This window comes from Grus americana, chromosome 7 (genome assembly GCF_028858705.1).
Source record: "Grus americana isolate bGruAme1 chromosome 7, bGruAme1.mat, whole genome shotgun sequence".
NCBI classification, from domain to species: Eukaryota; Metazoa; Chordata; class Aves; order Gruiformes; family Gruidae; genus Grus; species Grus americana.
Genome location: NC_072858.1, coordinates 23,241,318 through 23,266,036, shown reverse-complemented (window position 1 = coordinate 23,266,036; position 24,719 = coordinate 23,241,318). Strand labels below are relative to the sequence as shown.

Below are 24,719 nucleotides of genomic sequence, written 5' to 3'. Positions count from 1 at the left end.
ATGGAAGGAATATATATTTTTCCTCAAAAAGGGGCTTGAGTCTGGAAAAAAAGCATACACAAGAGATAAGCACAAATACATGCCAGAGAAAGCTGTATTCAGAAGGAAAAGCAGCACAAAGGGGAGTGGGAAGCCCCAAGAAAAGATGTGCTTTTGCAACAGTCTGTTCTCTGTCCTTGCCATGATGCTGGAAGCAGCTACCTGCACAGCCTTGCCTGGAGGATCAATCAGCGCCTTGGCTCACAGATGCAAGGCATGCAGTGCAGGGCACTGGCAAACCTGGGGTACTCCAAACCAAAACCATCTGGCTTTTTCTAGCCATTGCAAAATGTACACCCAGCTCCAAATGACAATGTAGCTCCAGCAAGGAGAAAGTCCATCACCCAGGCAGTGATGACAGCATGTGCCTTGCTTGTTATCCCCTCTGCCAGGCTGACCCACCATCTCAAGCTGACATTGCTGCAGCTGAGAGCCACAGGACCCAGCAGCCACCCCAGGCAGCCAGGGGAGCAGCCTCCATGTACAGGCCAGAGCTCAAGAGCTGTACACATCTCCTCAAAGGCCACAGGCCAGCCAGGTCTCCTCTGGCTCCCACAGCTAACAGATGCTCTGTTTAGTCAAGAACAACCATGACCAATACCCACATCTACATCCAGCGTTCAGTAACTCAGTAGCTGGAAAAATTGCCCTTCCCCATTCTGAGGCTGGTTGTGGCTGGACTGATTGTCCTCAATGCCTGTAACTCAGCAGTAAAATGCTGCTGAACCCTGGCTGGGAAGATGCAAAACCAGAAAGGGTCTCTGTGTCAGAACAGAGACTACATTTCACGGTACAGCAAGCAGGAAGGTAGGATTAAAAAGCCCAGATCTTCGCACGCCCACAACTTTTTGTGGGAAGACAGAGGAACTTCATGTCTTTTAGCAAAGAATTAGCAGTGACACATATCTTAATTGAGTGTCAGGACATGTAAAGGGCCCTCTGGTCACTGCTGCGATGGCTATGGCCTGCTCCCCTCGTCACCCCCTCTCTCACTGGGAGAGAACAGAAATGAAATCTGAAACAATGCTCACATTTCCTTTGGTAAAGGAGCAGGAAGAAAGTTCAGCTGCATTACAGGCTTAGCAAACTCACCTCTCTCTGGATTTGCTCATTTCTAAACAGGAAAACAGGCACGAATGCAGGAATCTGGGTACTTTAAGCATCTCACCTGTCTTTACTGCTATAATATAATGTCAGCAGCCTTAGGACAGTCTGTCAGAAGATTCGCATCAACACTCAGCCATAAAAGCAGAAATTTCTCTTCCAGATTCCCACCACCCCAGCTCCTACAGATAACATTGATACCAAGTAGTCAATTGATTTTCATCCTATGCAGTGTACTTACTGAATTTACAGTTGTGTTGTAAAATGGTGAGAAAGATGTTGTCTCCTGCAGAGAAATAAAAAAGAAAAAAAAATTAAGAAAACCAGAACTGAGTATTAGCAATTGGGAGATGCCCCTGGCCAGCTGTGGGAGTGGGGAGAGGTGCTTCTGAAGTAACTGGAAATGATAGCATGAGATACACTCATTTGAGCTGAACAGGGAAGGCACGCTAGTTAGTCCAGAGAAAACAAAACCCGTGCCATGATACTGAAGAAGGTGATATGAGGTAACATGAACTGGTTTGTCTGAATTGTTTATACCATGCAGGGCCTCTGAATAGTCAGGGCCTTATCACTGAGTGCATTTACCCTGACAGCTCCTGAGTGAGAAAGGGTAAGGCTGTTTAACCCCACTGTGGCCTGGGAGCTGAAGTACAGCAGCAGCTTGTAATATAGCAAGGAGTTGCACCTGCAGCCTTTAAGCCTCAAACTGTTCTATGTGCCTGCTTCTGTTGATTGAAGGACAGCTAGAAATGATAGAAACATGTTAACTCCTTCTTGACTGGATTGTTTCCACACATAGAAAGGGAGGTATTCAGAAGAGTCTCTGCTAGATGAGAGACTTGGCTCAGCCCAAGTCCCGCAGTCTAGGAGCAGGGCACATCACTGGGTGTCGAGGACTATAATCCACAGCAAAGTCAAAGAGGGGATGAGTTATTGAAATATCCAGAAGTCATCTTCCCATTACAGACTCCAGCCAGAGGCTTGTTTAGAAGTGTGGTCTTTATATACAAGCTGTGGACATTGCACTGGAAGTGTAACCTTTGAACAGTTTAGCTGGGGGCACTGCAGATTGTGGGAAATGCCTCTGAGCACGCAGACACAGCTGGGAATATCCGAGTGAAAAGGATCTCTTTTGAACTCCTCAGAAGTCCAGGGATTGCTGCACCCAGACTGCCAGCTGGGAATGAAATATAACAGAAACATTTCTCACCCAAATTTTCTACTGTGCCTTCTTTGAACTTCCTCACTGAAACACACCTTTGTGAACAGCCGACCTGTTAATGTTTGAGCTTGGATTTTCATACCTGCCTCTTCTCTGAAGCTGTAAAATTATTTTATTTCCTCCTTCTTGGTTAAAGACAGTGTACTTAATGGACTTCATGATTATTTCCAGGATTGTACATGCAGGTTAAATGCAGCTGTTGGAGCGAGTCCAGAGGAGGGCCACGAAGCTGATCAGAGGGCTGGAGCACCTCTCCTATGAGGACAGGCTGAGAGAGTTGAGATTGTTCATCCTGGAGAAAAGGCGGCTCTGGGGAGATCTAATTGCGGCTTACCAGTATCTGAAGGGGGCCTACAGGAAAGATGGTGAGGGACTGTTTATCAGGGAGTGTAGTGACAGGACAAGGGGTAATGGGTTTAAGCTAAAAGAGGGTTGATTTAGATTAGATGTTAGAAAGAAATTCTTTACTGTTAGAGTGGTGAGGTACTGGAACAGGTTGCCCAGAGAGGTTGTGGATGCCCCATCCCTGGAAGTGTTTAAGACCAGGTTGGATGAGGCTTTGGGCAACGTGGTCTAGTGGAGGGTGTCCCTGCCCGCAGCAGGGGGGTTGGAACTAGATGATCCTTAAGGTCCCTTCCAACCCAAACCATTCTATGATTCTATGATTAAAGTTTGAATAGAAAGAGCCACACAAAGAGCACATTTACATATGGGCACCTTTCTGTGCTGAAGTTATTTGTAAAACTATATTTGTGTGAGCAACTGACTATTTACAAATTTAAGTTGCCAGCTAGGAATAGGTAGCCCTTGATTTGAGTAGAAATGTTTTTCCTAGTTTATTCCATCACAGTTCCAGATCAGGGTTAAATACTTAGTTTCTTAAGGTGGGACACAAGCAAGCAGACTGTATGAAGTAAGTCCTTATTTAAAGAAAAAGCCCAGTTCTGCACTTAAATCTCTGACAGGTGACTTGCAGGGTACTGGGCATTTGTGCTCTCCTCTGAGCTGCCTTTACTTACAAAATGCAGGATTCAGGGTATCTTACTAAGACTCTTATGTTTGGAAACCAAAGGGTCTAACTCACTAGCAAGCAAATGCAGAAAACTCTAGCAGGACACTGGGAAATAAGTTGTTTCTCTCAATTGTACAATGGTTTAAAGCCATCATCTCAAGCCACTTGCATGAATGGATCAGTACGCACGTTTGTATGCTAGCTTCGTCAGGAGAGACAAGGATGTCCTTTACGTGAAAATTACTATTGACTTCCAATTTATTTAGTTCAAAAAATAAAGCACACTTCTAATCCTCCTGATTAAAACTCCTGACCACTGGTCTGAAATTTCTAAATGTATAGTGAATGTAACTCAATATTGTGACATCTTTCTATGCCTGCACTACCCCTGCTCTTGCTCATAGATTGCCCTGACTACTCCAGAGTGATGTTTATAGGGCTCCGAGTATCAGTGACCCTGACGTGAGTCAGGTAGGTCTCCCAGCAGCACTAACTACAGCATCTACTGTCTGCCAAGAGCACATCTTGGCTGAGAGAAGGCCTTATACTGCAGCTGAGCTAAAAATAACTGCTGCAACCTCTCCCTTTTTGCCACTCAATAACTCACAGCAGCCTACAGTCCTGGAAACTGATGGACAGACCACAAGGGGACAGGCCTCTTCCCTAACCAAAACCAGTATCACTGGGCCCCTGCAGCTCTGTACAGAGAGCTTCTTACTGAATGGAGCAGAGGAGAGAAGGATGAATGCAGTTGACGCACACATCCAGCAATCAAATGCCCTGGATTTACTTCTCGGATTTACCACAGATGCTTCCAACTCTCAGCATCAACTCTCCAGCATATGGATAACACTCCCTTTCCCCCAGCTATTCTCACACTTGCTCAAATTGTGCTTGCTCATGGGCAGGGGTAACACCTGGCCAGCTCTTGGATGTAGCCAGGACAGGCTACGTGCCATTCACTGGATAGGGCTGTGAAAGAGAGAGACAAAGGGAGATCCCAAGGGAACCAATATGGGGAAGTGAAAGAAGATCAACAGAGGTTAGAGACACCAAAGCCACTGATCCATTTCTGTTTGTATGCCACTAACAAGTAACTTTGTGCTGTGCTTCCCTAGCTCTGCTGTCAATCCAAGACTTTTCAGACCATGTTTTCAGTGAATGCTCATGGAATTAATTCATTATTACATTTCAGAGGATAACATTGCTTTAGCCTCAGAGCAAGCTAGCTGCTAGGAGGAAGTAAGTTTTTCTCCCAGGCACTCTCACCTGGCCATTTCTAAACAGACAGTGTGTGTTTCAGCAGGTCCCATCTCCCAGGACAGGAAATATCCTCAAGAAGGCTCCACTGCATGATCCAGAGCACAAGCTTCCTCTTCGCTCCAACCACCCTAAGAACAGGTGATACCTCCAGGACAGAAAAATTGGGGTAGACACTAAAATCCAAGCAGGCATCTGAAACCACTGGTCGCACTGTAAGGAAATGCAGAGCTAACAAAAGGGCCAGCTTGATTGATCTGGTCAGGGCAGAGAACAGGAGTGTTAAACACTCCCAGGCAGCTTTTCATCCAACAGCTAAGCAGATCCATGGCCTCGCCTCTCCTGTACTCCGACCTCCCCACACTGCTTCCATCAAAACAAGACCCAATGACTCAATGGATGACTCCTACTCACCATTTTGCTCTTCTCCCCAAGAAATCCCTGCACGCGTTAACAGCAGGCTGCCTGACGGCAGGGTTAGCACTCCTTTTAGGACGAGTTTCTCTTCCTGCTAAAAACCAAACTGCAGACCTGCAAAGAGGAAGAGATGATGGCATTTCTCTCTGGCTGACTCAGACAACCTGGCTGGGTCCCAGCACACCTGACATAGCCAGGTTCCTGCCAGGGGCAGGGTCTTGCATGCGCCTGGAAAGCTGGGCTTCAGGGCACTGGGGACTCCGCCTCTTCTCTGCCAGCCCCACGGCAAATAAAACTGCTCCTGGCTCCAAGAGCATATTTAATATGTACCACAGATGAGCCTGAGGGGAATCCTGCTTTTGCTTTCTAAGGCTCACACTTTGTTTGCCAGAGCACTTTTGCTGGAAACACCAAGACAAAGTGGAGGATTTCTGCTGGCTTGATGCTGAAACCAATGAGCCTGCCTGGTCTGAGGCATCATTCTGTGTCTGAAATATGCTGTACCACCAGGTACTCATGTTTTCAAAAGATGAAGAATCTCCTGGCAGACAATGGATATTCCCTTCAGCATCTCACACATGGCAACTGGACAGTCCTTGAGTGCTTTCTGGAAAATGAAGTCCTGTTTCTAGAAATAAGTCAAGAAAATGAGGACCAGCCATGTCACATGGCACCGGTGGCAGGCAATCAGTGTGGAAAGACACATTAAAGGAACAAGCTAGTTGAACAACAGGGAAGATATAAGCCTGCAAAAGATCTTTACAAGTACAACAGATAGATCATGCACACAGCAAGAATCTATCTCGCTGCGATTGCAAATGTCTGTGTGTTTCTCTAACAGCTGTGACTCCTATTTTACCTCCTATTTCCCACTCGCTTTACTTGGGCTGCATCGTTTCTAATGTTTCAACATTTCTTTGGACTGTAACTCTCTGTGTGACTGTAGGCTTCTGGCTCTCATTTTGGGGATGACATCCAGCTGGTCACTTGGCTGTCAGCCTCCAGGCTCATTCCAGGGTTATACCATGCCATGATACTTGGGAGCAGGAGGCCGCATGCAGGTGCTTGTTCCTTACTTCATTTCTGTTGCTGCTTTGCCTTTGGGAACAGCTGGGAGGAAATTCAGTCACCATGAAGGTTTGAGTGGCCCTGACACATACCATAGGAAACGTTCTGGGTGGTAAGACATGCATGAACTGGGTATGTGTTGGGGAAGGAACACAGGCATGATCCTTAGCAAGCAGCATAGACATCAAGCAGTGGACAGAAAGAGGAACAAAAGCATTTTAGGTGCTGCCTAGTTACTAAACATTTTGCTGCCACAGTGAGAGTGCAGACCACAACTTTGCAGTAAGGAACATCTGCCTCATGCTCATCCTGCTGTCCTTTGCACAGGAGTTTCATGTCCCAGGGTCTTTAGGACCTGCTGCTGAAGGCCATACCCTGTAGCGTAGTAAGTGAGCCTCCTCTTTTGAAGTCTGCTTAAGGACTAATTCCCAGATCCCTAATGTTTATTGCTGCAGATCTGCATCTCAGCCACTAAAGCATGAGTGCAGAACATGAAACACAATGATGTAGCCCTTTGGCTGACCAACCTGCCCCACTTCCTAAATGCCCTCTTGATTGCAAAAGCCAAGACAAAGCTAAAGGCTTGAGGGAAAGTTGCTTCCTACAGAGAGTAAATCCCATCTGGTATTAGCAGTAGACACAAACAACATTTGGCAGAACAAGGAATGTATTAAGAAATTTCCTCCCCTTGAGGAAGTGGTAAATTCATGCATACAACAGAATGTGCAACTGAATCCACAGTCTTTAATGAATGCAGAGACTCGTTCTGGGCACAGGTACATTTGTGATTGCCCTCACACCCTCCTCGCCCCTCTTCTAAAAAATTATTGTAGTTAGTGAAATGTAAAAGCACACAAAGACCAGAATAAGTATACACACCTTAGAGGGTCTGACATTTTTTTCTTTTTTTTCTTAAGAAACTTTCACATATTTAGAATTATTGACTGTTAAGCCCAGTCAGTACAGCAGAAATATTCTACATAGATCATTGGTTGAAATGCACAGTACAACATTTGTGAGCACACTGTCACAAGAGACACCTGCATGAATGCTAACAAGTGTAGTAGATCTGTCACACCACATTGCAAGCATCTGCAATGAACCAGTCTGGGGAAGGTGGGAAATGACCAGAACATGGACCAGAGATGTTAAGGTACATGGAAAGCTCCTGCAGTCACTTGTCTCCAGAGTCATTCCTCCCATTAAAGAGCCAGGAAGTCTGAACTGCTGCTTGCCACCTGAAACCTTCCTTCTGTTTCACAGGGATTGGTGTCTTGTTTTTATTTCCAGACCTGAGTCACTGTGATTTTGCTTGAATGGGGGCAAGGAAGAGAAGGACAAACGCAGACCCCATATAGCAGAGCTCACTTCCCCAGACCTGCACAGTCAAACAGCTTGAGATCAGAGGTCTTGCCTGTAAAAAGGCCACAAAATTTGAAAAGGAACAAAACAGAGCTATAAAGTCAAAACAGAAGTAACATGGTTTTATACAGCCTGCAATAAAGCTATAGTCGGTGGTACAGTATTGTTCACATGACACTTATTAAGGCTTTGACTACTGGTCTTCTACATGCGCATTTTATATACATATAATCTTGTGTGTGTGTATAAATTACTTTATTTTTCTTGTTCTAAGCAAGAAAATATTTTCATGCATTGCTTCTCCTAGTATTCACAATACTTGGACCATATTCTGTTCAAGGACTTCTGGAGAGGGCTGGGTTTATCTATTATCCATCTAGAAATGCCCTCATCTCCAGGAATGGTGTTTGTGCCTGACAGTGGTGCTGGCCCCACATTTCTCCACAGTCATACACCAGAGAGGAGGTGTCACCCCAGAGCCTGACAGTACATTGGTTATGTAAACATAGTAATCCTTGGATTATAAATACTTTATTAAAGCTAACATACCTCAGCTTTTAGCTCATAATTGCCCATGAGTGCCTTAATGAAATATCATTCAGAATAAAGTCTTTTTTTCTTGTTTTTTTTTTCTTCCCATATCAAGAGCTCAATTACAGTGGTTCCCCCAAAAGCAGAGTTTTCCCTACTTTTTCCCAAGGAAGTGCCAAGCTACCTGTTAATTCTGCAAGCCCATGGCTCGGTAACTTCCATGTACATAAATAGCTGCAACACAGAGCATGTCTGGGCCTTATAGCTCAAAGTGCTTAAGTCATCACCTCACTTGCACCCCTGCCATGAATTAAGAGACTGGGCCATGGGCCAGCAAGGAAAAGGGAGAAAGCAGAAACCAGCAGAGCTCTCCCGTTCACTAGTCCCATGCCTCGAGCTTGCACATCTTTGACAGGTTCCCAGAGCTCACTAGACCTGACCTGTAGCATGGCCTGTGTCCCTCTGCCCCAGGGACACCCCGGCTATCTCTGGTCCAGCATTTCCTTCGGTAAGATGCTCCGGCCAGCTGATGTTGCAGAGCACTCCTAGGTTGTGGTGGGGAGCCCTGGGGAGAGCAGCTCAGCTGTGAAAAGGAAGAGCTCACAGGGAAGTGGTACTAAGGAAAGGAAGCAGCATAAAGAAGGCTGAGAAAGCAAACATGGGTGGATTGAGCAGGAAAGACTCCTTATTTAAGATAAGGCCTGGACTGCTGTCACAGCCCTCTGATCTGCCTTGTCTGATGGTGTAACTGGAGCACTCTGTCAGCACTCCAGTTGCTAAACTTTGCCACCATCACACAGTCATGCCTTGCATTTCACCATAGCACTTCCCTGTCAGCCACCACTTTTCCCTTGGCCACTGCATTGAAGTACTTTCATTCAACATCAGGCACTGGGCCCTTCTCATTCACCATGATCCAAGTAGCTAGCAGCCCTAAGAGAGTGTCTCTGTGCCCCTGTCTAGCTCTTGACCAACAATAACCAAGACGACAAATAGATGGGACAGAAGGAGTGATGGAGTTTCAGCCATCTGGTTGTTCACTTATTGCACAGAGTATTTTGGGCTGGTAGGGGAGAGTGGATGGCTCCCAAGGTCCTGTGAGAAAATCCTACTGGGTGACTGTCCACATCGCCTGCTCCAAAAAAATGTGTTCAGACAGCTCATGTGTACCGGATGTTTAGGAAATGTCACCTAGAAACAGGATATGCACAAGATGAAGGCTTTTCTCAATTCAAGCTCAGTCTTCACTCAGCCCCATGGCAAGCTGTGCAAAATACAATGTTTATGCCCTGGCAGGTATGATTAGAAGACAATTTTTGGTCCTGGGTATGTTAACAAGAAAGTGTCATCCTAATAATTTTAGAGGCAAACCTTTGAGACTAGATTTAGTTTTAGTTACAGAAAATACTGTACATTGCTTTTGGCCAGGTGCACAGAAGCCTTAAAAAAAAGACAAAGATCACAGTTAAATGTCTCAATCTTCAGATGGGAATGTCTGTGAGGGGCAAACTACTTTCTCATGTGCAATGCATCCTGAAATTTGGTACTTATGTATCGGGCGTGAAACCCTTTCTTGTTGATGGTGTCGTCTGTATGGAATCGAATCATGATGGAATCCCCTGCAGAGTAGATTTCTTCCAGAGGCTGCAGAAAAGTAAAGACAGCACAGAGTGGTCATGTCTGTGGGCTAAATAACTATCTGTGCTATGATATTAGAATTTAAGCTCACAGTAAAGACAGACTAGCCAGGAAACACAAACATTGAGCGCTCAGTACCTCCTGCTCTGCTCTGGCTTCCTGAACACATTCTCTGCTATTTGCATGCTTGCCTTTTATGTTTGAAGACTGATGCCAGCCCACTACAATCCCAGTTCTTCCAGTTGTTTTTTGTAGGTCACATTCACAGGACTCCCTGGATGTTCTTGTTCCAATCTTCTAAATTTTCTTTAATTTGTCCTAATCTTTTCAGGAAATGACACAATCCAAACTGGACCCTGTTGGGCAGCTGAGGCTCTCCCAGGTTTTACTAGCAGCAGAATAACTTAGCCATGTATTTTACATGATAACTCTGGCTATCTCCCCCACTGTTGTGACCTGCTACAACCTCCATGTGCTTCTCTGCAGGACCAATGCTTTTCCAGCAATTCTCCGTTTGTCAGTGTACAGGTAGGTAGATTACTACCCTGCTGCCCTGATTTTTTTTGCACCAAGCTGCTATGCCTTTGTTTATTTTCAAGACCATTTCCCCAATTTGCAAGGACTGCTCCAACACACCTGCTCCCTGGATGTCTCTCTTTAAATGCAATAAGAACCTTCTCCATTTCATTGCCAAAGTCCTAGAGAAATTAAACATAGAACCTCTGGTTTTAAATACCACACAGTATTGCTCACGCTAACAGAGTCACTTCTCTTAATGTGGACAGAGATAACAGTTTAAGAGACAGCACACCACCCTGGACTCAACAAGCTCTGCAAATCCCTCCACCCTTGCCATAGCATGGCCACAATGTGACTTGGCTTCAGGCAGGAAGTGACTGAGAATGAAACTGGCCTTTGGAAGCTGTTTCCCACATTTACACAATGCTTTTGTGGGAGCACTGGGGCACAGCAGTGCTGGCAGTCCAGTGCTGCTGCATGTGGCCCTGGGCTAACAAGGGAAAGTCAGTCAGCAAGGTTTTCAGACCAATTCTGCACCAGATAAAATGGCTGTGATCTCTAGCAACAGGAGAAGCAGCAAAACCCAGACACACAAGGCATTCTCATCACCAGTTTGAGAGAGCTGCCCCTGGCCAAAAAGGGTACAAGAGTACCTTTCCTTTCCACCTCCAGTTATGCCTATGAAATCCCCACCACCATAGCTTACCCCTGAGCCACAGAAGCATCCCAGGCGTGGTGCAGTGCTGTCATAACCATCATAAATCTCCATGTAGTCATACCCACAGTCGGCCTCCTCCTCCATCTCAAATGTCTGGAATATCAACTCCACCCCATAACCATCTTCAGCTACAATCACCCATTCACAGTTGGCTTGACCTGGGTAGTTGTTGTCCCCAAACTGAGCATGGGAATATAGCTCCTTAGTTCGTACTTCAGCCTTTAAGAGCCCACCACACTCTGGAGGAAGAAAAAGGCACAAAACACAGTCTTGTCAAAGGCCCTACCTCACAACAAAAACTCACCATCCTGCTTTTGGCCAGCTGTGGCGAGAAAAGACCTCCAGCATGAAGTGCATGAACAATAGGGAATGTCATTAGCCACTGCACCAAACTACCGTGAATCAGTGAATTCACCAGTCACCCATGAATCCAATGACCCACATAGTGTAGAGAAGCTTGGCCCTTTTAGTAGAGAACATGCAGGGAAAGAGATGACCAATTAAAACTGGCAGGATAGGGTTCCTGCCACATTATACTCTGGAAAAACGTATTATTTTAGAGAGCAATTGCTTAAAGGAAGACTTAACATGTTCTTTGCACTCGTCCTGCAGCTGCAATTCTGACCCCAAGTATTTTGCCAGCAGGAAGTTGAATCACGTTAAAAGACTGGGGACCAAAACAATCCTTTTCTGCCCACACAATGCACAAAAGTAGCCCTGTGCTTGTGCAAGACACGTGCTTTAGTTCAGTTTCCCTGCAGCCAAACAAGACGACGCCTCTTCACCAGTCTCTCACGCACTGTCACTCAGAGCACGTTTCACCTGTTTACAGTGGAAGGGATTTAAAAAAAGTGAACCTTGGTACAACACGCTCACCTCCAGGCTGCCACAGATAAGAGGATCAAGCTGTGTCTGGCCACAGTACATCTCTGTTTCTGCCATAATCAATCTAGCATGGGCCTGTTCTGTGCATGGGCCAATACATGGGCTAAGTTGCATCACCTCCTTTTCCAAGGGTTGATGAGGAACAGAAGGGGTTGCTGCTCAACCAAACACATCCAATTTAAACAAAAAAAACCCACGAGCAGGAATGTCTGCCATCAAGAGACCTCTGAGCTGATAAGGAAGCTGGCATTTATGGTATGGTGCCAACAATGGTCTGGGAACTGGTTAGCACAATATACAACCACTTAAAATTCAGGCTAAGTTTATTTGGGAGAAAAGCATGTCTGGTTTTGCCTGGTCAAAAAAATGCAGTGAGACTTGATGACATCTTATCGCACTGAGGTATTGGCAGGCAACCAGCTTACCTGTGCTGTGCTTTGCCTGGAAACCTTTTCTTTGCACAGAAGCATCAGAGTAAAACCTGAGGAACATCTTGTTGGTAGAAGCCACTACAGGGTCTGGTTTCTTGCTGCCACAAAAGCGGCCAAGGATAGGTGACTTGCTGTTGGGCCCATCATACATTTCTAAGTGGTCATAGGCACATTCTTGGTGCTGTTCAATCTCAAACTCATTGAAGGTCTACAGCAAGAATAAGGAGAATTAAGACAGACATCTGTAAATCTGAATATGCAATTTAGCAGAGGATGAAATGCCAAGTGAGAAACAGGTCAAATGGTAGGTCTGCCCCACTCCTCCCACAAACTAAAACAGAATAGCGTGCTTTCTCACAAGAGTGATCTCAGGGTGGCAAAGCTCAGAAGTTCATATGAATGTGCCGTGTAGCCTTAGCTTTGCTGCCTCACATATGTGCATGACAACAGTTTTCAACAGCAAGCCTTATTTTTCCTGCTGGGAACTCTGCCTAGCACACTGAATGGGCAGTTCTTCAATATTACTTCCACTGAGCACAGGGATCCAGGCATTATTTCCCCCAGCGCATGGGCCATCTGCACAGCTTTGGGCATGTCCTGCCATATGCACCAGGCCATGCTGTAAAACGTGCCCGATGCTTCTCCCTCAGAGGGGCTGGGGACTGGTGCTGCCACCACCTCATGCAGAGATGGTCCCAAAGGAGTGGCTCACGAGGAGGGGTAGGGGCGGGAGAGCATGTAATACCTTCTGTTAACAGAGACAGCAATGCTCTACAGTTGTCATCTGCTAGAGTCTCCTCCAAACTGCCTCACCCTTGCCTCGTGTCCCTCTGAGACCTTCTGCCCTTTTGCCTGCCAGGAGCAGCCTCCTGGGACGCCCTCCTCTGAGCACCCCAAACAGGAGCTATGGGGATCAACCTCCCACTCACACAGCAGCAGGGGAAAGTCACTTCAGCTCCTCACAACCCAGGCTGCTTCTCCCCCTTGCACTCCTGCTCACTGGTTACTCACTACTTTTACTCGGTGGCCAGGTGTTGCAGAGATGTCCCAGGTGCACTCTTTCCGGCTGGGGTACTTGTCAGGCCAGTTTGGGCTGCTCATCGTTCCCTCTGCACCACTCAGCTTGTGCTCGCAACCAGCTTGAGAGAGATCACAACATGGAGGCATTGAGGCAGGTCTCACGTGGGAATCATGTAATGTCCCACGTGCTCCTCTCTGCTCGAGACCCTCAACAGGGCAGAGGCTTCAGTCACTGAACAGTATCTTTTAGGATTACTGCCTAGTTCTGTTGGGTTTGTCCTCAGAAAGGCCTATACTTTTTTGAGCTAACTTGGTAGCTGGTGAAATGGACCATCTTATTCCCTTGGGCCTCATTAACTCATTCACCTTCTCACTCCCAAACATGGACTTGGCAGTGCTAGGTTAACAGTTAGACTTGATCTTAAAGGTCATTTGCAACCAAAACGATTCTATGATTGTATATTCTCCTGCTCCTCCATCTTGTCTGCTCTGCTCCCAGTGACATGGTCTCCAACCCCACCATGTTGACACTGGTGCTATCTCAGCATCGAGTCATTTGTGTTTCTGACTTGGAAAGCTGAATCAGCTCATGGAAAGATCAGACAAGGACCAGAGACGATACACAGAAGGGCCATGACAGCACACAGCAGAGGTGAGGGTAAAGGAAGAGAGGTATTTTTGGCAGCAGCAAATGGTTAGATCAGCTCAGCCTTTCTCTTCTGACTCAACCCAATAATTAAACGAAGCAACAGTGACTAGTCTAATGGTGATGTCCCACAACTGCTCTTTTCGCTAGCCCAGTTTCTTGTCCCCACCCTGTCCATCTCCATGGCCATATAGAGGGCCAGACTGGGGAACAGATCCAGCTGAAAACAAGCTCTCTTCTTCCTTTTCTTAGGTAGTTTTTCAGCTAGCTGGGGCTTTTTCAGCACCCCAGCCTGGTACACTGTACAAACACCCTTCCAACGCTGGGCAGGAGGCACCGTAGCTCAAACCATGTTTGAGACACCTTGTCTTTCCTGACAGCAAGGAGCAAGGACCTTACCTTCTTTACAGTCGTGGCCATTTTCATGCAGCATGAAGCCATTTCTGCACTGGCATACGTAGCTCCCAAAGGTGTTGATACATTCGTGCTGGCAACCACCATTGTCTTTGGAACATTCATCCTTGTCTGGGCAGGATCAAACCAACAAACACTGAGTTGCCACTGAGAAATAGGCTACTGCAATTGCCAGCTGGGAGACCCAGATGGGCAGATACCAGTGCAAACCTCCAACCTCTGCTGCTGGATTGGTCTAGTCAGCTTTTTAATCCAGATACAGTTCTCTTCAATTGTCTTTCAATACATCACAAAGTGTTTTATTATATAATGTAGGTTTTGAATGATTAAAGGCTCCTATCTAAAAGAAACCTATAGCAAATGTCTCATTCTTTTAGAATAGGGTCCAGGAAAAGTGTCACACAAATTCACTAGCCTAGGCAAAAAAAATCCACTGGCCAATCTTTATACTTTCAAGTTCCTACATGCTCTGATGAGCCTCCATCTTTAAATAGCTCTGAGAGCAGAAGCAGCCAGATGGAGAAGAGGGTCTAAGGTAAGAACTGCTCTCTGATGCTGAAATATGCCCCAGTGGATGTTCACTCCTGTGTATTCAGGACTACGTATTCCTGAATGTCACTGTTCTGAGCACAGGATCTGCTCCTGGTTTGCAGTCTAATTTCATTTATGAGCTGTTTGTATCCACTCTTTCTTGGGCCAGTGCTCTCCCTGGACCTTATTAACCTCATCTGTCTCCTCACTCCTAAAAGTATTTCTAGATAAAACATACCCCACCTCACCCTTCCTCTTGTTAGATTTAAGAGGCCAAACCCTAGCCCCAATTCTACCCTAACTGCTTTAATTCAAGGTCATTTGCCTGATCACCCTCCTCAGAAATATTAATACTCCTTGACCTCTGCTGAAAACATAGAACTGAATTTCCACTTCCATACAATGTACAGTTAACCTCTGGAACTACCTGCTAACAAGGGGCATCACTGACACCAAGAGCTACGAAGGATTCAGAACAGAGGATTAGAAACTTCCACTAGCATGCGCTGCTTTGATGGGAAGGATTGCTATAGAAAATGTCCAGAAGTCTTCTGTAACTCTTGTAGTTTCAAAGGAAGAAGCTATACTCTAATGACACCAGAGAGAGCAATAACTTCTACGATCAGGTTCCCCATTGCTTCCTGCTGTGGAAGGACTGGAGGCATTGATGAAATCCATACATCTTGCCGATGACACGCTATGAAACTGGACCATGTGTTGCACTGAGAAACCAAGATGAAAGGTGACATAGCACAGAGCAACCATGCTTTTTAGATGTAACTAAGCATGTCAGGCTCTGCCTGATTTGACAGGAGGTTGAAGAAAATTCACCAAAACCAAGAGGTTCAGTCAGAGGAGACAGCTAAGCAAGTGAAAGAATACAGCCACATACCTGAGAAGTAGTGAACTTTAAAGCCTTTCTTGGAGACCGTGTTGTCTGATTTGAACTCCAGTCTCATGTTGTTGCCATACGACGTGATTACTTCAGGTTTCTCTGAGCCACAGAATTTGCCATGCAGCTTGGAGTCAGAAGCCAACCCACTACGAATCTCAACATAGTCATATTTACAGACCTGCCGAGAGAGGAGGAGATTTCTCAGCTCCGCAAACTTGGAACAGAGCATTTCAGAGGAAAGGGACAGAGGCTTGACTGAGAGGGAACAGAAACAGCCTTATACTGAAACACACTCCTAACTTTCCCAAATTCTCCTCTGTCAGTGTTCTCAACCCCTTCCCTTGCTGCCCTGGTCTTAAAGCATAGGTGTGTTCATCAGAATAGCAAAGGTTCCATTTAATTTAGCTAAAATAATTACTCCCACCTTTATCCAAGAATGTGACAGTGTTGAATGAACTTCAGCAGCCTGCTGAATTAAGGAAGAGCCACTGCTCCCATTTACAGTGGGGAAAGTGAGACCTGAATGCTTTGTTTAAATTTCACCCTACCCCTGGCAGGGCAGAAAACGGACTCTATTACTCGTTATTTTGTTTATCCTTGAAGAACTCTGCTTCATTGTTCACTTCCAATTATTTTCCTGCAAAGGCAGCTTGGGGGAAGGGGGAGGATGGGACACCTATTAGGGATGGAAAACACCTACAATTATGCAAAACTGGTAGAGAAAAGAAGCCCTTTTATAACAGAACAGCTTTAATCCTTCCACTCTATAGAGAAAGCAGATCCAGGCTTCAAGGAGAACAATCACTGTTATTGGCTTATTATATCAAGGGTAGGGAAACAACCAGAAGCTCCACCAGCAAGACAGAGTCTCCTATTCCTTGTACCCCAAGGACTTATCCAATTCTGAGTTAGCCAATAGTCACACCTCTGAGATGCAGGGACTGGTTACGTACATCATTGCCTTCCAGCTCAAACACTTCGAACTGCAGAGAGATCCGGTACTGGGCTGGAGCTACCACCTGCCAGACGCAGTTTTTGTTAGTAGGATATTCCTTGGGCCATCCAGGGCTAGTAATGGTCCCATTGAGCTTGGTGATGAAGCCCCCACAGGCAGCTGGAGAGGCAATAAATGAACACAAGTTTTACTTGGTTCTGTTCAGACACACAGATTGGGCCACACTGTTAGCTAGGAAATCAATCTGATCCTGGTTGGTGGCACATTTCAAATCCTGGCCTCCAGAACAGGTTTAAAATGCTGGGAGCTGCAAAGACGACAGAAACCTCACCTGCTATAAATCACCAGTGAAACACACACAGCCAAGATATGGCCCTGAGAGGAACTTAAACTGTGTAAGATTGATCTTTTTACTCTCGAGCCTTGGGCTTACTGTGGCTCAGTTGATTTGACATGCACAATACAGTCATAAAGGCCAGCTTGGTAAATTCAACCACACTTAGTCCTAACAAACCTTACTATTTCAAGTTTATCAGTAATGGAATAATTAGAAGATTATTATTAGAAGATTCCTAGAGAAGACATCTCTGTCACATCTTCGGTGGCTTACTTTATATAAATTGCATCTTCTCTAGGGAAAATTGAAGACAAAGCCAAAGACTTAACTTTACTATCCAATTTTCTTTAAAAATTTAGGACATCTAAGCTTCATCCTCTTGTGGGAGGGCATGGTTTTTACCTCAAAGGAATCAACCTCAGTCTGCGCTCTTGCTGAAAAATTGTACTTGCAAAGCAGCAATTTTTTTCTTGCTATTTCTTGGGAGTAATGAGATACGGCCAGATCTTGAAAACCCACAGGGATAAAAGCTTCCTGCCTCTTGTTCCCAGTGTAATTTTGCATTAAAAGAACTAAGTCAAGGGAGCAGCTTCAATACAGAAAGGGTAGCAAGCAACTGTGTCTGGAGAAACAAAAGCAATTTACTCTGATGTGCATCACTAGAATCACAAAGACTATCCTTCCTGTATTGCCCACAAATGAAGTTTAAAATAAAAAGTTAAGAGCAAAGTTCAAAAAACACTTGCCAAATTATATCAACTGGCTTACTCAAAATTGCAAGAAATTATTTTAAGAAATAAAGCTTGCAAAATCCTTTTGCACACACCTAACATTGCCCTCACCAAGTCAATAGCAACCTTCCCCAAACAATTTGACAGAAGCAGAAGTCAGGGCAATCTGGGTGACTCAACGTGTGGAGCTCCCTACACATCTCAGCTGAAAAGCAGAGCTAGAAGACAAGAACAATGGATGGATTCTCACCACACCAACAGCTGTATTGATGGTGGGAGCAAATACTTGTCACAAGAGATTAACCGTATGAATAGAAAGCTGACAGAAACAGTTTCTATCAAAGACATGGGAGTTTTTCCCCCCATAACAGAAGGGAATTGACTCCTCAGTATGGAGAATGTCTGTTTTGCAAGGCAAATGTTTGCAGGCAAAACATTGATATTTTATTCCACAAAATAAATTTCTTTAAAAATAATTAATAAATTCAGCCGTAGATTGAAATACTTTGGGGCCATTCAACAGTTAGGTTGTAATGTCTGCCCTCCCTTATGCTGCACCGTGCAAGATCTGGGCTGAACAGGGATCTCTGGCCATGAAGGACAACTGGTTTTAGAGAAGTTTAGCAGTAGAGAATCAGAGTATTTTCAGTTTTTGAACCCAAACTTGGTTTTCAATGGAAAATGTTGACAAAAAAGAGTTTCAGGTAGGGGAAGATAAACAGAAACAAAGAGGATGTAGGGGCAAAGAGAATCATCTCCAAGACTGTTCCATTTCATTATTAACTGTAGTACTCATCCTATAGACGAACGCCTCAATCTGTAGGTTACTCACCTTCACAGCTCTTTTTATCAGCTGCCAACTCATAGCCAGGCTCGCAAGTGCATTTGTAGCTGCCCAGTGTGTTTTCACAGTGCTGCTCACACCCACCATTGTCCGGCAGAGAACATTCATCCATCTCTGTCAGAAGTAAACCAGGACAAGTCACACTTTCCTGACCACCCAAACTCCACCATATTCCTCATGCAACACTTCTGGACAGAAGGACCAGAGCACCACCTGACAAACAGAGGCCATGGAGCAGGCACTGCAGCAAACATCACAAGTGCTAAAAACCCACCAAAACCGTAAAAGGACTACAATTACTATTACTAGTGAAGAGTGCTTTTTCTAGACAGGAGCAGGAAAACATGGTCTCCTGTAAAGATTTCACTGCATTTTGTTCTCAGTGGGAATCCCCCACTGCAACAGTTCCAGTCCAAACAGATTTTATTTTCTGGTTTCTGTTTATGGACTCACTATGAAGAAAGTAGAATATTTGCCAGTCCATGTGTGGGTACAGGTTCAATAGCTTCTAATTTGGCTGTTAAAGCACTTGCTTGAGAGAAGAGAGAGGCTGCAACTCCTTCAATCACTAAAACCCCCCGTGATCAGTCTTTACCATGGGAGGGACATGTCCTGGCTATGGGCAGGTATATTTTGCAAAGTATTGTCTTTCTTCTAATGTTTGCTATGAAGAAGAAAGGCACAACAATGTGAGCGTAAGACAAGCACATCCCTACTAATGCTTCAATTGTATACAAAATAGGCTTCAGTGATACAATTTGTTACCAAAATGAAGATAAATTACAAAGAATAATCCTAGAGCTTTCCCTTGAGATATATGTGATGGGATGGACATAAGGTAATTGCTCTTCCTATCTTCCTGACATCATGTCTTGGATATGACTTACCCTCTCTGAGCTGTCTCACTCTCTCTGAGCTGTTTGCAGGTTTATTTTCTCTGAAAAGTTAGAAGTTACCACTGCAAGTTCTCACAAAGCATAACATTCAATTCCATCCTTAACTATGTTTGTGGGTTTTTTTAAGCTGAGTTATTTTCTTTGTTGAAAGACATGTAATTGAAGCCTTATTCCTTTCATAGCTCATTAAGGCGAAGCTGACCTGTTGCTCAATCAGCTATGGGTGGCAGTCTGAGGAGTGCCTGCAGAACCATCTAATTTTTTCATTTACTTTGTTCATGGAGTGGCTGGTAGTCACGATCCCTCTGGATATGGAGGTACAGGCTGCAGACTTCATATCCCAGCTTGAAACTCCACATATAGCCTGCAGGTATGTCTACCCAGCTTTTGCAAACTGACGTGAGCTCTGCCCACGATACAAGCTGGCTAGAAGTTGCGTAGCTATGGCTACTGTGGTGCTTGATCCAAGCAAATACACATTGCTCCTCAGCTGGACTTACTGGCATGGCCTTAGCAACACCCTAACAACTCACAAACTACACGGTTTCTAGTTCAAACGTGAAGTCTGAGCAGACTGCAAGATCTAATCTGCCAGCAAAAATTCCAAAGACAATACCCATGTCTGCAATTGTACTAGCAGTGCATGTTTATGGTTTTTTTTTTTTTTAATAAAAAAGAAAAAAGTTTATTTCTCACTATCTGCATCACAAGGAAAGCATCCCAGGTTCAGGTGTGTAACTTTCTTCCCCTACAAACTTGCAGAACCTCAGATTCTACAAACTGACTTGCTGCTGGTCAAGAAGTCTCCACATAGCGCTAAATCCTGGAAGACACTTCTGCTGCAGTCAGCCTGTACTATCAGCTCCTGAAAGAAGCCAAAATGTCTTCAGGAAGAAGTATTCTCTGTTTCTTTATGGAATCTGAGAAATTTAAACAAGGAAGTCTAGGCACTGTGAGAGCTGTTCAGAGACTGGAATTAAACATCACAGTATTTGCCAGTGATCTTGCAATCACCCTTTTTCACGGTCCATTTGGATCTCTCAAATTTACAGAACAATGTACTCTGTGAATTAAACTTTATTTAACTAATTCTTTTTTCTTGCACATAAGTGCACAGATTAAGAATTATGGCTTATAAGTTACGTAACCTTATGACTTGAATGGTGCATACATAAATTCACGTGATAGACTAGTCTGAGCAAAAGAGATTGAGCCTTGCCATGTTTGCTGTATTTCTTAATGAGCTAATGAAATAAAGCTCAGAGTACATTGTCTTGAAAATTTGAGATACAAACGGACTGTGACACCCTTAACATAAGACAGAAGTTAAAGTAGAAATAAATAAAGGACTTAGGCAATCCAAATATTGGCATTGCAGCTATCATTTCTGTACAACTGTCACTGAACCTAAGAGAAACATGACTATCTACCTCGCAGCAGCTCTACAGGTATTTTCCCAAGAGGTAAGGTATTTGGTTCTTGCCTCTATCAAGTCACCAGGATGTTGGTAAAGGACTATGGCTTGGGTCCAGCTCTTAAGAAGAATCTTGGTCTTCATTTGCATCTTCTTGAAGAGGGTCTCAGTTTGGGAACATATTTGTCTCCTGATGCACTCTGAAATTTTCCCAGGTATTCTACTTGGAATCAAATTTATCCTCTCTCCAGAAGTTTCTTTTTGGAATAAAACTTAAGCAGAGAGTTGTTTTTAACACTCTTTGTAGAGTACTAGTACCTTCTTTGAACATGTCAATGTCCCCTGGCCTGGGTAAATGGGGGTCACATTCTGTCCAGCTGTGCTAGTGCCTGTGCTAGTACTGAACAGTTATTGAAAGGCTAATGTTTTCTGAGGTAGGCTTTCTGTCTTAATCAGCAAGGTGGTGTTCATGCCTCAGCATCAAATCCCTATATGCTCTCAAAGCAATTTGTATATAAACTTGATATTGGCAGTTATACAGACAAGTCTAACAGACCTTAACTACAAGTACATACAATAGTAACTGATCACTTTGGGATGGCAGTAGGTTAGGGAATGAGTGATCCCTACCTTTGACCTTGAGAGGTACTAGATCACATACCTTTAAAGAAATTTGCTGCAAAGCCTGCTTTATTGATGGTTGCATCAGATGCAAACTTCATCCATACTTTATTTGAGCTGGATTTGATATCTTCTGGCTTCTCGTAGCCACAGAAGTGACCAATCAGTGGGCTGTATTCAGTGAGGCCATCTCGGATCTCCAGGTAGTCATAAGAACATGCATCATGCCATTCAATCTGCAACGGGAAAAGTGTATGCCTGTAGCTCACTGGTATGAGTGCTCTGAGTCAGGCTAGCTACCCAGTTAGACTTTGGCCAGAGATCAGCTTCCAAAGGAGCATCCCAGACAACTGGTCACAGCTAGGTACTTGCCTCATGGTTGCCACTGAACTCTCCAGTAGTTGAAATTGCATTCAAGACAGGGCACATCTCAGTTCTCTGCTATTTCATGGCTACCCTGCAGTGAAACCTGGTCCCTGACCACCTGCAAGCTGCTTTTCCATTATAAGTTGTAAATGACAATGCAGAACAACTACAAAAAGGCTCAAGGAATAGCCATGGGGTCACAGCCAGGAGGTAATGGTGTCAGCCCTTTCCAGGACAAGCACAGTAAGTGCACACAAAGCCACAGGAGCCTATGGACTAGATGCGTTTTATGCACTAATCTAGGTCCTGTCCACTCCTGTCTATGACTTCTACATCAGTAGTCAGAAACATATCACTGGGCACCTAAGAGTGTAAGACATCTTATAATCAATAGGAGAAAACTTCTTCTGAGCTCTTCAATTTCTGAACATTCAATTTCATTTGACCAGAGTGAAAATTTAAGGACTCATGAGTCCCTACTTTACATCATCAGCAATTTTGTGCCCCTTCCAATTCTTTCTGTCTAGAATAACAGTTTTTGAAAACTCATAATACTTAAAAACTTGGTTTCAAAATCTCTGAACAAACTTCTGGTGAGGAGAAATGTTGTTCTGAACTATTCAAAAGATTTATTTTATTATTATTATTTACATCACTTCCTTCTTAATTTTAAAGGACCTACGGAAGTGATATCTGTAATATAATAGATAATGACATTTCTCACCTCAAAGGCTTGGAACATGATTCCTATGTGAAAGCCCTCAGAAACTGTGATCTTCCAGATGCACTCTTTGGAAGGTCTGTAGTCATCTGGGTAATTGGGAGATTGGATCTGGCCAGCATCTTTGTGAATTTCGCCACCACAAATAGCTTCATAAAAAAAACAAACAGAAAAAACATGAGATTGCAGGCTTTTCCTTAGGTAAAGCCTGTTCCATACATAGCCTTCTTCCTCATTCAAATCTGTATCAATACTCCTTTTTCCACAAAGGCAACACACAAGTCTTGGAAGTTTTTACACATTTAACATTTTGTCCTAGTGACAGTGTCTTCTGTCTTGCTGTGTCAACCTCTTTAGAAGGTGAACTCACTGGGACAGAGAATTTTTATGGATTTGTGCGTTTCACACTCCTGGTCACCTTTATAACTGCTTAAAATCTGGTACCAGCACTACAGACCAAGAAAAGCTGGCAAAAAAAGCCAAACAAAAAATAGTTGCAAACCTAATCCAGCCACATGAGGGCAATATTAACAAGCATGAGTTGAGGACACCAACAGGCTGACTGCTATGCATGAAAAATTAAGTTTTGTGCTAAGTGTAAGAATGAGTAAGTTTAAAGACCAAGAACAGAAAATTTAATTAAAATCTAGTTTAATATAAAAGTAGCAAAGACTTCAAAGACAATAGCAGTTCGGCATAATTGTCTGCAAGACTACATAACAATTGAAAGTAAGATCACACGCTAAACCTTGTGTTACCCCATGATGCAAGACACACGTGTCTAAAGAAGGCATAGGAATGTTTTGGCTGTCCAAAACATTTGGCTGCTCATTTAAAGTCCAGCAAACCAAAACCGCTGACAGTAAGTACAAGAGAGATGGCACCGAAATGACACCTGCCAGACATCAACCACCTTTGCACTTGGGGTCTCCCCACAACACATTGCAATAGCATTTCAGATGTGGGTCTCCCTGTAGCGTCCTGGAAATTGCTTGCATTGGGTAACATTGTCTTGGGTTTGCCATGAAAGCTGCTAGTTTAACTGCGACCTGGTTAAAGGCACTGTTTCACGAGTGCAGTGCTAATTTCTTTCTTAGAGAATCAGTGCAAAGGCACCACCAAATAGTTGCACCCAAAATTCAGCTGCAGAGCACAATTTAGATTGTAGTTTGAGTTCACGTATTCAGAGCTACAAGTGGTGCTAGAGAGAGCCTCTGAGGGACCCGTTAGAGAACTGTCTCCTCCACCTAAGAGAAAGAGGACTACATGAGCAGAGAACTGACAATTACATTTTTTTTTTTTTTTTAACAGCCATAAAACTGTCAGCCAGCAAACAGTATTTTCTGTATCTATTGAAGTAATTCACACTGAAATTCAGTGGAGCAGCTAAGTATACTGGAAGAGCTTTACTGCAAAATGGAAAGAACATCTGCTCGTAGAGCTTGAAAAGGCAGTAACGATGACAAATTTGGGGCTGCCAGCAGTGCTGTAAGGCAAAACCACCAGCATCTTCCCATCTTGAATCTCATGAAAGAAAAGGAACAATATGACTGAACTCTGAGGACACACTCACTGCTTTTACTGTCATCTAGTATCAAGTAATTCTCCCATCATGTGGCTACATGCTTCTGCCTCTTTCCTCCCATCTACTGAAAACTTCAGGGCCAAGACCTGGAGGAATCCAAATCCAAAAAATCAGTCCTCACGCACAGAGCTCCCAGCAAAGTTCAGATGCACAAGTATTTACACGCACCCTCACTAAAGCAGAGGACAGAGAAGCAGTGCTAAAACCCACTTTGGCTTTTTAGCATGTGAGGGAGAAGAGTTCAAAAGAAAAAGAGGAACTAACAGCAATACAGAGAGTTTTTGGACAAAAACTGATAGAAAATTAAACATGTAAGATCAATCCCTCCTGGAAACAAAAATCACCCTTATTGCATAGACACAGAAGGCACAAAACAGCTAAGCAAGCTACCTGACAATGGAGGAAAAAACCAAACCATTACCAGAGCTTGCATCAGAGGGAAATAGGGATTAAGGGAGACTTTTGGAAATGCTTATTTCCGCAAATACATTATGGAGAGGGATGCAGATAATCTCATTACCTGCTGCTCTGATA

At 44.2% G+C, this 24,719-nt stretch overlaps 1 protein-coding gene across 7 annotated transcripts in view; it reads right to left on the bottom strand.

The window, feature by feature from the left end:
- Window positions 1-7,741: 7,741 nt before the first annotated feature.
- Window positions 7,742-24,719, bottom strand: part of TLL2 (tolloid like 2) — a 96,365-nt gene continuing 79,387 nt past the window's right edge. For all 7 annotated transcript variants that reach the window (XM_054831833.1, XM_054831835.1, XM_054831834.1 and 4 more), the window contains 10 exons: window positions 22,604-22,749; window positions 21,554-21,749; window positions 18,571-18,696; window positions 16,669-16,829; window positions 15,713-15,893; window positions 14,275-14,400; window positions 13,221-13,348; window positions 12,204-12,417; window positions 10,882-11,132; window positions 7,742-9,662 (listed from right to left, as the gene is read on the bottom strand). In XM_054831833.1, coding sequence (XP_054687808.1) covers window positions 9,528-9,662; window positions 10,882-11,132; window positions 12,204-12,417; window positions 13,221-13,348; window positions 14,275-14,400; window positions 15,713-15,893; window positions 16,669-16,829; window positions 18,571-18,696; window positions 21,554-21,749; window positions 22,604-22,749 — 1,664 coding nt within the window. In that variant the 3' untranslated portion in view covers window positions 7,742-9,527. The remainder of the gene's footprint in view (window positions 9,663-10,881; window positions 11,133-12,203; window positions 12,418-13,220; window positions 13,349-14,274; window positions 14,401-15,712; window positions 15,894-16,668; window positions 16,830-18,570; window positions 18,697-21,553; window positions 21,750-22,603; window positions 22,750-24,719) is intronic.